At 29.8% G+C, this 14,941-nt stretch overlaps 1 protein-coding gene across 1 annotated transcript; it reads left to right on the plus strand.

The window, feature by feature from the left end:
- The first annotated feature begins 1,312 nt into the window (after positions 1-1,312).
- Positions 1,313-5,890, plus strand: LOC148274003 (uncharacterized). Its single transcript, XM_088237764.1, has 2 exons — positions 1,313-1,918; positions 2,125-5,890. Exon 1 carries the CDS (start codon positions 1,669-1,671, stop codon positions 1,885-1,887), a length of 219 nt encoding a protein of 72 aa, XP_088093890.1. The 5' UTR covers positions 1,313-1,668; the 3' UTR covers positions 1,888-1,918; positions 2,125-5,890.
- The last annotated feature ends 9,051 nt before the right edge of the window (positions 5,891-14,941 follow it).

Consider the following 14,941-nt stretch of genomic DNA (forward strand, 5'->3'; position numbering starts at 1 on the left):
AATAATCCGTTACATTTAACACAAATACCTTAGTCCTGTGCAAACATCTATACTAATTTTATGCAAAAATATGTTGTCGGTATCCTGATATAACTCTCTAAATGACAAAATATAAGAAAACAAGTTGAAAATGCAGTTACATATAGGTCACTTTTTGGGCATTATCAACTGATAAAATTCTCTTAATCCTTTGAGGTTTGGTTTTAATGCATAAAAACCTTCTACAAGTTTTCTTATGTTTTCTGATAAAAACTTTTTTTTAAAAACAATTTAATACTTCACTAGAAATTATATAATCGAATTAAATATTTACTCATCAAGTCTATTTACCTTTTTTATTTTTTTAAATCTCATCCATAGAAACAATTTTAGGGAACTAAGATGGTTTTATGAGTATGCATCATGTCCAAAATATGTTGAAAGACTTTTGCTGAGTTGAACATTCAAATCATTTTTTTTCAGTAAAAGCAATAATGCATTTAGAGAGTTTTATCTGTATATTGACAACATCAGTATACTAGATAAATATATCGTAATTACAAGTGTTAAAAGAAAAAGTAGTTTGTCTATGAAAAAATAAAATAAATTAAAAATCTTAAACATGTCTTTTTAATAAAAAATATAAATAGGTACACTAAATTACTAAATAATAGAAAATGTTTTGAAAGGGGGAGCCAATTTAAGCATTTCATTACTCAATACCCACACCATAGCACTTTTACTTTACAAAAGTCTAAATTAAAAACGATTTCAAAGAGAGGAAAGTTATTGATTATGAGAAAATCACATATTTTGTCAAGAATTCAGCAGTAGTTTCTGGAAGATCTTGATAGTCTTGTTCCTCATGTAGTGTCATCCAGTGTGAAACTAAAGCTATCATCTGCAGAGATTTTTTGGTATCATTCAAAGGATCCCACAACCGCAAATCTCCCCATTACAGCGGAACTGCAAAAGGGGATTACGTTAATGTTTCTGGAAATACTGAATAGTTTGAAACCGTCATCACAATATTTTGAGTAGATATGTTCAAATATTCGTTGGCAATTCCTGGATGTTATCTCCAAGGGATCTCCAATTATCTATCAAGATTAATATAGAAGATGGAGAACTTTTTTGAGAAGGAGGATAGTTAAAGCATATCAATACTCAATAACCATGTAGGATGTTATGCTTGTTGAGGTATGCGAGCTCCTACCTAGTTGGATGTGACAGAAGAGAACTATGTTGTGCTTCAATGGTGTATTTATTACATGTTAAATAGAGTGACTGAGAGAGAAACTGCGTAAACGTTTTACTCGAGTTACTGCCTGAACTAAGTGTTCAAGTGATTATGTAGTAATAGTCCAGTTTTCACTTTACTTCCTAGTGGGAACTTGAGATTGTATACTATTTTCATAGCTGTTAACTATTTGGTATCTGTGCATGTCAGCAATTTGGTATCCGTGCGTGTCAGTAATTTGGATGTTTTGATACAGGAAATCTATGATTTAATTTCTGCATTGTCCTTAAGACGATATAAGGTCAGATGACATTGGGTATTGATTTCCGGGTAGTCTCACACCCACACAATAAGAATTTTAGACCTTTCACTTTAGATAAGTCTAAATTATTAACGCTTTGAATTTTGTTTCAGTTCAGTTCATTCCTACGAAAAGAGGAAAGTTATTGATGATACAAAAATTTACATATTCTGTCAAGACTTCAGCAGCAGTATCTGGCAAATCTTGGTGGTCCTGTTCCTCATGTGGGGTCACTCAGTGTGAAGCTAAAGCTATCACTTGCAGAGATATTTTAGTTTCATTCAAAGGATCTCACAACCACAAACCTCCACACTACTACAGAACCGCAAAAGGAGATTACATTAAAGTTTCTGGAAATACTATATAGTATAAAACCATCATAGCAATATTTTGAGTAGGTATGTTCAAATATTCGTTGGCAAGTGTTGGATATATCCCACAAGAGAATTTATCGATATTAATAGATATTTGAATAGAGAATACATACTTTTTTAGGAAGAGAACTGGTTTGAGCATATCAATATTAAATACCCACATCGATAAGAATTTTAGCTCTTTTACTTCACAAAAGTCTAAATTACTAACGATTTGAAATTTGTTTCAGTTCAATACATTCCTACGAAGAGAAGAAAGTTATTGATGATTGAAAAATTCACATATTCTATCAAGAAGTCAGCACCAGCATCTGGCAAATCTTGGTGGTGCTGTTCCTCACTTTGCGGCACCCAGTGTGAAGCGAAAGCTATCACCTGCAGAGATGTTTTAGTATCATTCAAAGGATCTCACAACCACAAACCTCCAAATTACTACAGAACCGCAAAAGGAGATTACATTAAAGTTCCTGGAAATAATTAATATTATAAAACCGTCATAAACTAACCCTATTTTTAGTACATATATTTAAATCTTCGTTAGCAAGTTCTGAATGTTACTCTCAAAGGACTTCATCAAGATTGATAGATATTTCAACAGAGATAGAGAACTTTTTGAAAATGAAGCCGGTTTGAGCGCATCAATACTAAATACCCACGTCAATAAGGATTTTAGTTATTTTACTCTACAAAATATGATGGATGGAAGAATGAAAGAAATATTTACATTCGGATATAGCCGGAATCGTTTGTTAATGTTGTACACAGCGTGTAAAGTGCTTGAACCAGCCAATAACATGCTATAAGTCCTGTAAATGCTTATTAATTTGATGTTCATGTAGAGTATAACGTGCCGGCGACATAAATGTCGAGACAGTTCGTAACCAAGCCAACCTTTCATTTATTTTTATTTTAAATTTCATTGGTAAATCCTTACATACATTTAAAAAAATATTTTTACTTTTAAAATTCACATTGTACTGTTGATGATAATATTTTTAACATCTTATATAAAGGTTGTCTGAGTCTTTTGTTTAGTTTTGTCTGGTAGTTTATTGTATAATTTCAGTTCATGGTTTATTAGTTTCGACTGTCCTTGTCTCGTTTTAGAAGGTTGCATATGATATTTTCGTATTGTGTCCATGTTTACTACAATTTTTTTCAAGTTTTAGTTCTTTGTCTATAATTACATCTGTGACATATTTATGAATACATTTTAAGGATTCTAGTTTAAAGAGTTCAGTTACATTAATTGCTTAGTTTGTTTAAAAGGTTCTTTAGTTGCTTTTATATAGGGTACTGACTTAAATATTTTATTTTGCTGTTTTTGTAGTCTGTTTATATTATAATATTAATAATATAAGTTGCATATAACATATTTTAGTTCACTTTTCATTATTCTTTTAACCCCGACCGGTAACGAATTTGACATAATCAGTCCAAGATAAACAAAGCTTCTTGTGGCTACATAATTATAGACAAATGTAGATTACGTAGTTATGGAATGAAAAGTGTTAACGAAAACAGTGTTTGGTGAAAAGTATTTTATTTTATTTAATAATATGAAGTAGCTAGTAAGTAGTATACACATTATAAGAAATTAATAATAACTTAACAAATAAAACAATAAAACTATTATAATTTTATGTTTATTTAGTGTAATTTGGTAATTTTAACAATGTTCTTTAATAAATAGAAATACGTAGTGCTACTTTACAAATCATGAAGATTATATTTTCTTATGTTTGATGCTTAGTAAACGATATTATTAGCTGTAAATTAAAAATATATTTTCATTACTGCTAATATTTATTTAATAAAAGCTTTTGAAATAATTATTTTTTATTTTATTTCAAATTTATTAATATGAATTCACAGCAACTATTCTTATTACGAGTATGGCTTCATTTTACATAAAGATAATAATATCACTGACGTATAACAAAAGACACGTTATTCCCTTAGTAACCGCATCTTGTAAAAAAACGAAATAAAGAGATAGCAAGTACGGTACACATGCAAACATTTGTGAAAAAGAGTTACAAGTGTACATATTTCTTTAGTATGTATTTCTGCGCAATTTGTTGCTATTGCTACGACACTGGTCGTCAGTGTTATTATTAATGTGCTTCTAAATTGTGAGAATGTACTTAAAAAACAACCTATAAATATTTCATTAATCTAATTTAATTTACAAATTAAACGATACATCTGTTTTTCCTCAGAGTAATAACGCGCTCCCCGCTCATAAAGATGCCATTTCGCTCTATTGCATAGAACAAAAGCGTCGCAAATTTTTGGTTTGGTTTTCAGTTTAACAACAGACGTGTAACGGACGTTTTCACTGTGTCACTGTGCTTGACTTTTGCTTATAAATAAAGTAGAAATTCTTTATTAATAAACAAAGAATTATTTAAATATATATTGGAATTACCCTTTTTTTATAGTAAGTCAATCCATCCTAAGAAGGATGATTTCTTGGAATTACCCTGCAATAAAAAATATATATAATATCTACCTTTTAAGGCAATAACTACATAAGTATATTTAAATGTAATAATAATGCAAATTAATACCAATTTGGCAATACTCGACATAAGTACCTATGGCCCGTTGGTTAGGTGCAAAATAGCTTGATTAGAATGACATTTGTCAGAAAAAGCGACGACATAACTTTGCAGTAACGTCAAAGGAGTTATTTATATTGACACACGAAAAATCATTCGTATCTGGCGTGTTAATTGATTTTTTTACTACAATGCTTGACACATAAATCAACATAAATATATAAAATCAGCTTTAAAACTAAAATAAATCTTATTATTAACGACGTCCTTACAAGGTTCCATCATTTTGCAAAAACGCTAGATATGGGACAAATTGATCGAATAAAAAAATAATTCTTTGGATGTTGCTCATGAAAAAAGTATACATGTCTTATTTTTTGGTGAATAATTGTGTTAAACACACTATAATAGGCTTGTTTTGGCGTTTTTATATCAATTTTCGGAAACAGTTTCATGATTGCATGAAATAACTGATAAAATCGATTTTATCAGTGATCAGTAATTTCCCACCACTAATGAAATTAGTTTGACAGCTGTCATTCTAATCAAGCTATAATTTAAGGACTTTGTGATTAATAATCTTAGAATGTTTTTTTCCATATGGGCGGCTCCTCTATAAGCAGTAGCGCCGTATTACTCTGAGATTTTTTACAGTTGCTGTTGTAATCAAAGCATTTTCTTATCACACGCGATGTCATATTCCTGCGTAGTGTTATGTCTGATTATGATCCGTTAGATAATGAAGGCAAGAAAAAGAAGAAGAAAAAAGAAACCAGCCGACAAACCGGTTTCGCGGTTTAGTGGGTTTAATTTTTTTTTCTTTTTATTTTCTGTTCATGTATGGATCTTCTTAAATAAAAATAAATATTTAAAAAAAGGAAGAAAATAAATACTACAATTATCATTATTTATTATTTTGAAAAAAAAAATATTTCTGATTTACCCAAATATTTGATTTTGAGGGCCATTTTCAACGAGTTGTAAATAACTCACTGTTAAAAAATAGGAATCGAGTTGTGGTACAATGGGATTTGAACCTCGGATCTTTGATCCGTTAGGCGGCAACACTACCACGGGACAACAACCCGGTTCAAACGACTTTAACTTTACGATTGTAACGTGTCTATTTGATTATACATCATTGAAATGCATACACACAAATCGCACCTTTGCGTTGTAACAGCATACAAAATTTGTTAATTATTTTTTAGACTTAATACTTATCTATATTACAAAATTCTTACTGACGGAGAAATTCAAGGGTTCTTAGTTAAAAAATAAAGCATTTTTTTTATTATGTGTAGTATTGATATTAAGCTTTACTTATTTACTTTACTAAAAATGTGATTTTGTTTACCATTAATATTTTTGTAAAGGTGCGAAATATATATATGTATGTATCATTACATGCATAAAAATCTTTTTTGAAAAGTGTTAAATAATAAATTCATTATTAAAAAGTTGACAAAACGTAGAAAAGTTCGTACTTGGTAATTTAGACTCTGCACAAACTTTAACATAAACATGATGAAGATCGACCAACGACAGTGTTCCTTCTAGATACTGTTTTGTATCATCGGTGGGAAGAGATTGTAAAAACTTGATGGCAACCCGTTTAATATACGATTGACTGTGTTTTGGTCGCCTTTTGTGCTTGCCACGAAGTTCTGTGAAAAATGGATCACCACTGTCCTTCTTGCCTACGACTGTGCGGAGCTGCCTGTCTGAAATGTCCAATGTAGCGACAAAGTAGTGTTTGCACACGCGAACTTTTTGACCGTTTACGTCAAAGTAGTAAGCGTTGTTGTTTTTTCTTTGCCGACCTTCGTTATACCTCCTATACTTGGGGAAGATAGTAGCCATGTTTGAATAAATGTATCTGCGTTGTTTCTGCAAGTCTTTGAGCCCCCAGTAATGCGAAAATATATTTTGTCTGTCTTCTTCTGTTATTTTCGCGTAACACTTTAGTCTGCATTTTTCGTTACACGGTGGTTTGATCTGCTTAGCTTCGTAGTACTTGTATTTGGAAGTATAGGCTTGACCAGAATTTCTCAGATATTTTAGATAATTCATTTTCCAAGCCGATTTGTTGACTTTTCGTTTTCGGCCAGTTTCTTCATTCGTATTAGTCGAACTTTCATTTTTGATGGAATTCGATGTCGATGCTTTGGGAGGTTCCTCGCCACAGTACGATAATAACTCCAAGTCTTTGAACAGTATTATGTGGTCAGTGGTGAATGTACTTTCAATACCTAAAAAATAAATATGTAAGGATCATTTCTAAAAATAAAGTCTAGTCAATTTGTCACAAACATGGTCAAATTAATGTATTCGTAGTTTTAGCACAGATATAAGAAACATCACTTCGCATCATTCCAACAGAAGCAATGATACTGATAATATTGATGTTTTTTGTTGATACTTCTTGATAAAACTCCATAGTTAATGATTATGATAAAATTATGAATAAACTTATCAATGAAACTTCTTGGTTTAGTTTTACTTTTTATTATTTTGACCAACGAGCGCTTTCGCCTAAGTAGGCGTCTTCAAGACTGGTGAATTGTTTACAACATTTACAGTTTTTATACTATTCTTAACATATTTTGGAGATAAGATCAAATAAGTATTTTAACAGGGAACAGAAACATAAATATTTACAACTAGTTTGCTAAACAGTTCATTTTTGGGAGTTTTTAGACTGAAATTAGGATTAAGCTTTTATTATTTAAAAGGTGGGAAAAGAACACATGGCGAAATACAACAGAGTGAGAAATACACATTTCAACTGATAAACTTAGCATAATACTTCATTTTTGACAGGGAAGTTTACATTCCTATAGATAAATGACGAAATATTTTAAGATACATACTTAGATAATACATTGTTAATGGAATGAAGTTATTCATTTTGATAGTTAATTTTATGTTTATTATATTATTTTAGTAGTAAATAATTCAATCAAAAGGAGCGTAGTTATATATTAAATTAATGGTTTAAGTAAAGGAGAGTTCGATAATTCCAATTGCTGGTTAGTTATTACTGCATTAAGTTTAATTCTATTAATTTCTAATGATTCTAATTTATCTAATTTTCCCCTTTGTTTTCAAAATGTAGTAATTTTATATTGTTTTCGCTGTCAAAAGTATGATTAAACAATTCACCAGTCTTGAAGATGCCTACTTAGGCGAAAGCGCTCGTTGGTCAAAATAATAAAAAGTAAAACTAAACCAAGAAGTTTTTTTGATAAGTTTATTTATAATTTTATCATAATCATTAATGATACTGATGATTGAACTGTTATATCTAAACAGTTAGTTAGGTAAACATCTAAGGTGATCGAAATCAAAAACTGAAATTGTATAAATTCTATGAGAAATAAATGCAGGGACTTGGGTAAAAACCCTCTAAAATGTCTTTCTTGTCATGGTCCGTGCGCCTGTTAGACCTTTTATTAAAAAATAATTTTATGATCCCAGAAAAAACAAACTAAATAATACTCTAAATCAGTGTTTCCCAGCCTTCTTTATGCCGTGCCTCACCGTTGTCTTTTTAAAAGTCAGATGCCCCACCGGAATCTTTTTTAATTAAACAGCAGGTAAGTTTTCAAATAATATTTTAATATGTTTGTAAACATATGAACCCGTAATGGAATTAAATAAAATCTATTCTAATACATATATTATAAATGAAATGATTACAAAACACAAATTGAAAATGTAATTAAGTAGAATAAAATAAAAATGAAAACAATAATAAAACACATGTGACAATTGAAATTGAGTAAAAACACACATATCTTGACGCCCAATTCACGATTAAATTCAGTTACGCTTGCAACAAAGAAATTCGATGTCCGGATCTAACTTAGTTAATTTCAGCCTTAGGTCCCCTTTATACCTCTATTAGTTATATCCAATCGATTTCGTTCTTTAATGAGTAAATCGCTTATGGCGCTAAATCCACATTCCACCAAATAAGATGAGTGAAAGGGTAATAATAATTTTCTGGCATGCAAAGTAATATTAGGATATTTAGTGTTAGTTTCTTCGCAAATACATGCCATTTTTCCTACATCATGTACAGTTTCTGTGTTTTTAGATAATTATTGAAATTGTAACGAGTTTCATTATATTTTAAGAACAATTTGGCGTTTATTTCAATTTTGTACATCCCAGGCATTTTTTTGTATGCCGATGAGTATTCCCCATTTATATGTGGAATGCCGAGGTGTCTCATCTCTGAAGCGTGGTGCCCCACCTCTGAGGCGTTATGCGCCACCGGTGGAACACCTTGGGAAACACTGCTCTAAATGTATTAAAACCACTTCGAAATAAGTTAATTTTCACTGTGATTCTATTTAACTTTGGGAATATTATGAAATGTTAGTTGCCTGTCTCCACAGAAATTTGTTTCGACACGTACCGGCGGAAGCGCACCGAAATCATTCTAACGATATGTTAATTTATTTGTCAAATCGGAGAAATACTTTGGGCTGGACGCACATTGAAAAAATATATAAACCAGGCTGAGGGTGTAAGTACATAAAATATCTAGCGTCAGCGGCTCGCTTGTTTGTGTCTTCGGTTTTAAAATAAAATATTTTTAAATTTAAAAACAAAATTAGTGACAAAATGCAGGCACTCAAACAGGATAGAGTTATATGTAAGTACTATAAATGCCACCGCATATCTAAACCATTATTAACCCGCCCGTTTATGTCATGTATCTGACATTATTACCATAAAATGTTTTGCAATCTTCAAGCAAACCTTAAGTCATAATAGGGAAATATCCCATACTACGAATACCGATAAAAATATATGAAATGGATTTAATATAATTCATTGTATTTTCCAAATCAATATAGATATTGTTAATAAATGTTTTCATAAATACATGTAAAAATAAATAAATTCAGTAAAAATACGTTTGTAGAAAAACGCGACGTGTTTGGCCTTGGTTGTTGTGACTTCAAGAATCGTTGTTCTACACATATTTCAATGACAAGGAACAAATAAACATAAATCTTGACGTATTAGGGGCGTGGCCAATGGAAAGTTTTTGCGGGAATTCAAAATTTAAAAGTATTCTTTATGCTACCAATAAATAGCAAAAAATATTTTTTAACTGGACAGTATTTCATAGACCTTTATTAAATGTTTAAAAAACTATTAAAAAAAATTACATATTTAGGTATAGAAGACAATTTCAAATGAAACATTTTGTACGTCAGGATCTCCGAAAATTTATTTATTTATTTATTAATGAAATCACAGTCTTTATATAAAACAAAGTACAAAAGAACAATTAAAAAAAGTAAGACCAATTACAGATTTCACACTAATTTATTATGAATGCAGGAGGAGAGGGGAAAAATAATTGTATTTTAAAAAAGTAAAAATAAAAATATTACATAAAAAGGAGAAGACATTGTATAGCTACTCTACTTTCCTCCCTCTCTCTCTGCTTCCATGAACATTTAAATTTATTTGTAAAAAATCACAACCAACAATAAATTATTAGATACATGTAGTAGATGTAAGTAAGTATAAATTAAGAGTGGAAAGCAAAAGTTAAAATTTAAATCAAAAGTAAAAGTTAAAGTTGAAATGAAAAGTTGAAATTAAAATTAAGTTAAAAGTTTAAATTTAAAGTTAAAATTAAGAATTGAAATCAAAAAGTTAAAATTGAAAGATAAAATTAAAAATCAAATTAAAAGTTAAAAGTCAAGCAGAAGATAGATTTAAAATGTCTTAAACAGATCTGATAAAAATATGGTATTTACAATGTAGTATGTCGATGTCACTAAAAATGACAAAATATCGAGCTCCCCGAGACAAATATATATATATATATAACATTCATCTGAGAGAAAGAGATGTAATCTAATTAGATTACTAAGCAAGACACTCATATAATATTAAAAAGATGAAAAAAGACAGTGATTATCAGGCGATCATTTCCTCACCTCCGGTTACCACACGGTGACTCTAGGGAGTTTTTTCACACAGAATGTCAAAGGTTCAGTTCACAAAACAACGACAGGATCACAACTTTGCCGAATATTTTTTTATGGGATGCTCTTGCCTTGGTATTTATTTATTTTATTTATTCATATTGCAGCTCAGTACATCAAATCTAATAAGGCAGGACACACGTTAATCCAGCTGAATGGCTATACATTCGGCCGCCAGTACAGTAGGAATGATCGATGTAGATGGACGTGTTCTAGTCATCGCTACAAAGGATGCAAGGCATTTTTATGCACCTATAAAGAAACAATTTATAAAGAGAATAATAACCACAATCATTAATTTTGTGCTCATTATATATTAAATATTTTAATGTAATGTATTGATATTTATATTTGTGACCCAGTTTGTAAATAAATAATTAGAAGAGATACTTTTAAAAAATATATTTTATTTAATATAGTAAAAAGTTACAACATGTTAAAAAAAAGAAATACACAATAAAGCGAAAGTACAGAAACAAAAAACAAAACGAAATACCACACCAAAAAAGAAGCAACCTCTTGGTGCTTGCTGTAGGATTACAATATTAATAATTTAAGTACGAAATACACACATATATTTTAAAAAATAAATGAAGGTATATAAATCAGTTTTTATAAATAAGTGCATGTACATTTTTTAATTTGTTTTTTTAATTTTTATTAAAAACAAATTAAAGTACAATATTACAACTAAATATATTTTTTTACATTAATCAAATACATATATTTACATTAACGTTTCCCATTACGTAAAAGAAATAAACAATTCTTGTGTACATAATGGGGAGTGACGTCTTACGACAGATTATTTTATTTTAATCAATAATATTTTTAGAATAACATAAATAAATTACAAAAGAGATATTAACGATGTTTTCAATCAATTACATAAAGAAGAATTATAGATGGAATTTTTTACTTCTTTCTTAAATATATTGTATTCCTGACTGTACTTTTTATTATCTTTGTTCATTTCATTAAATAATAATATTCTTCTGTAAGTATAATGATGTTGTGCAGTAGTTGTTTTATGAATGCAAATGCGCATGCGTGCGCACGCATGTATAAATATCCACACATATTCACGCACACGCAAACTCACTCACACGCGCATATACATACATTCACCCAAATACATACTATAACATGGTTAAGAAAATTATAAAATAAAGTTTTCAAGTTACTTTACAAAAGAACTTCAAGTACTGTAGAAAAAAAAATGAAAAAAAAAGAAGATATTTCCTTAATTAAAAAAAAAATATGAAATATGATTTAAATGTTAAAAAGCAACATTTAATTAAGGAGGTTGATAAACAAATATTTTTACCTTTGGTTTGAATTTTGTAAAGACATCGATAATTTTTATTTCGTCAAGCAAATTGTTATAGAAATTGATTCCCTGATATACATTACTTTTTTCAAAATGTTTACTATTAAATTTTGGCATATCAATATAATATTGGCGTCTACGTGAATAACTTAATGTAAAGAATTTTTTTTAAATTCTCTTTATAGATTTGTAAAATTAATTTTTTAAATATATTCTGTCAATTGATGGAACATTAAAATTTTTAAATAATTCTATTGTTGGGAATGTTGATGGTTTTTTTTAAATCACTTTAATTATAAATCTAATTATTTATTAACTATCGTTTTCTCTTGTGTCTTTAAAGTAGAAGTTATAAAATTTGCATGCCTCTGTCCTAGTGTTTATTTACAAAATAGAATCTCCAACGCTTGATTTATTCTTTGACTATGGCGATTTTAGTTTTGAGGAAATATGATATGTGTTTTTGTAATTTTTTTTTTAAATGTGCTAATTATCATATTTTAAAATAAAAATCTGCCATTATATAATAAAATGTAATGTTACATCAAAATAAATACGTATAAAATTATTATTTTTTACTCCAAACACGACAGAAAGAGAAAATACAAATGTCAAAATAAAGGTTTTAAAAATTAGACACACACATACAAATTATATATAATTGACATTTATTGGATTTTTATTTATTTATTTGGTCTATAAATAATAAAAAATCATATTAAAAACAGAAATATTCTAATAAAAAAACGTTACTTATTTTTTACCAATGGGGAAAAAATCACATACTACGAATACCGTTAAAAATATATGAAATGAATTTAGAATAATTAATTGTTTTTTCCAAATCAATATTGATACGTGTTTTCATACATAAATGTAAAAAAGAAATTTAATAAAAATACGTTCGTAGAAAAACGCGACGTTGATTGTAGTGACGTCAAGATTCGTGATATTGTTCGACACAAATTTCAATGACCAGGAACAAATAAACGTAAATCGTGACGTATCAGGGGCGTGGCCAATAAAATCTCCGTTTTTGCGGGAATTTAAAATTACAAATTTAAAAGTATTTTGTATGTTTCTAATAATTATCAAAAACATTTTGTTTTTACTGGACAATATTTTATAGACCTTAATTACTTTTAAAATGTTTTTAAAAAAAGTTATATTTCCCTTATACATGTTAACACTAATAAAATATACATTTAAACAAAATGAACAGTATAAATAAATAAAATTAGAATGAAATTTTTAAAAATGGAATGTGGATCAGGCACATGTTGAACAATATTTGTTTTTGCAGCTCAGTACATCAAATCCAAGAAAGGAAACGCGCTGATAATGATTAATGGATTCACATATGGTCGCCAATACATGAGGAATGACAAGATCCGGTGGACGTGTTCCACTAATCACTGCAAGGGTTGTAAGGCGTTTGTCTTCACGCACATGGGAAGAATTTCCAATGGAAGTTATGTACACAATCATTAACATATGTCCACATCTAAGGTATCAAGTCTCCTCGGCAATGTTTACATACAAGAAAAATAACTTGTTGCCAAATTGGAAACGCCGATTTCACACCACAGCAAAAATCCACTCAACCCAATAAAATAACACCCTGGTGGGTTGGCTTTTACAGTATTATAATTTATTTTTAAATTATCATGTATATTTATTGGCAAGTAAACGCATTTTCCAGCACACTATAAGATCGATTTATCTCCACTCGATGTAAAAATTTTATGTGCGAGAAGAAACTAAACAAATAAAACGATAAAAGAAAATAATAAATAAGTATCCGGTCTCCCTAATTTTACCGGGCCGGGTGGATTGGGAATTGGGACGATTCATATGAAATGAGTCAAAGCTATCCGAAAAACTCTCTCTAATCTATGCACCAGTTACAATGAGAAGTTACCAAAGTTACCTTCAATTGTCTATAAAGTAAAATCGAGTTTTCTGTATAAAAAAATCTGTCTTACCTCCCGGTTTTCCCAACTAACCTGACTCGACTGATTGAAAGCGCAGGCAGCTAAACACAATCACTTTGGAGATCGACACCATGTTTAAGAGGCGAATACTGCTGCTATTGGGCAGATTAAACCTTCATAATACCGGGTCATTGTTCGAGGGTATTAGGCTTGATATGTCTGATATTTAACACCTGAAACTTTTTGTTTAATTTGTAATGTTATTCAATAATATTTAGTTATGTTTAAGTTAAGCCTTGACAAAGGATCTTGGAGAGTCCTATGTCTTGCAGGACACCCGCTGGCATAGCGCGGGTTTAAGCTGTGAAACTCAGTTAATCTTAGACTATACCTTGTCTGCGTAATCTTTAAGTGACAAAGTAGATCATAAAATTCCCATTTATAAATTACATGCCTTGGGAATAAGAGATCCATTTCTTTCATTTATTAAATCGTATCTTGCTGGTAGGAAAAAAAATGTTCTGATAAATAACTATTTGTCAACCACTGTTGATGTTACATCGGGTGTACCTAAGAGTGCCCATTTGGCATCCCTGTTTTTAATTTGTTTATTAACGATGTTGCTTAATAATTCTCTAACTCTCGCTTTTGGCTCTTCGCGGACGACAACAAAATTCTCAAAATAATTCAAACTTTACAAGACTGTTTTCTTCTTTAATGAGACATTAACTCTTTTTAACCAATGGTGTAAAGTTAATAAATTAGAACTAAATATTAAAAAATGCAAAATAATGTCATTTCATAGAACAAAACAAGCGATTTCCTTCGAGTACCTAATAGAAAACTCCAAAATTGATGTTGTTAAGTCCATCAGAGATTTAGGAGTTGTTTTGGACATACAACGAGCATATAGATAATACAGTAAATAAATCACTGAAATCACTTGGCTTTGTTAACAGAATATCCTCTGATTTCACTAATGTCCGTACAATCAAAACTCTTTATTGCTCAACTGTTCGCCCCCTTCTAGAATATGCCTCCGTGGTCTGATCTCCATTCTATGTCAATGGCATGAATCACATTGAATCAGTCCAACATTGCTTGCTTCGAAAAATAGCGTGGATGCTCGGACTAGAGAGAGATAATTATTCTTATGCTGAAATAGAGTCAATGTTAAATATTTCTAGTCTACAAAAACG

Source organism: Micrasema longulum, unplaced genomic scaffold (assembly GCF_059751315.1).
Source record: "Micrasema longulum isolate JH-2025_06_02 unplaced genomic scaffold, ASM5975131v1 h1tg001782l, whole genome shotgun sequence".
Classification (NCBI taxonomy): domain Eukaryota; kingdom Metazoa; phylum Arthropoda; class Insecta; order Trichoptera; family Brachycentridae; genus Micrasema; species Micrasema longulum.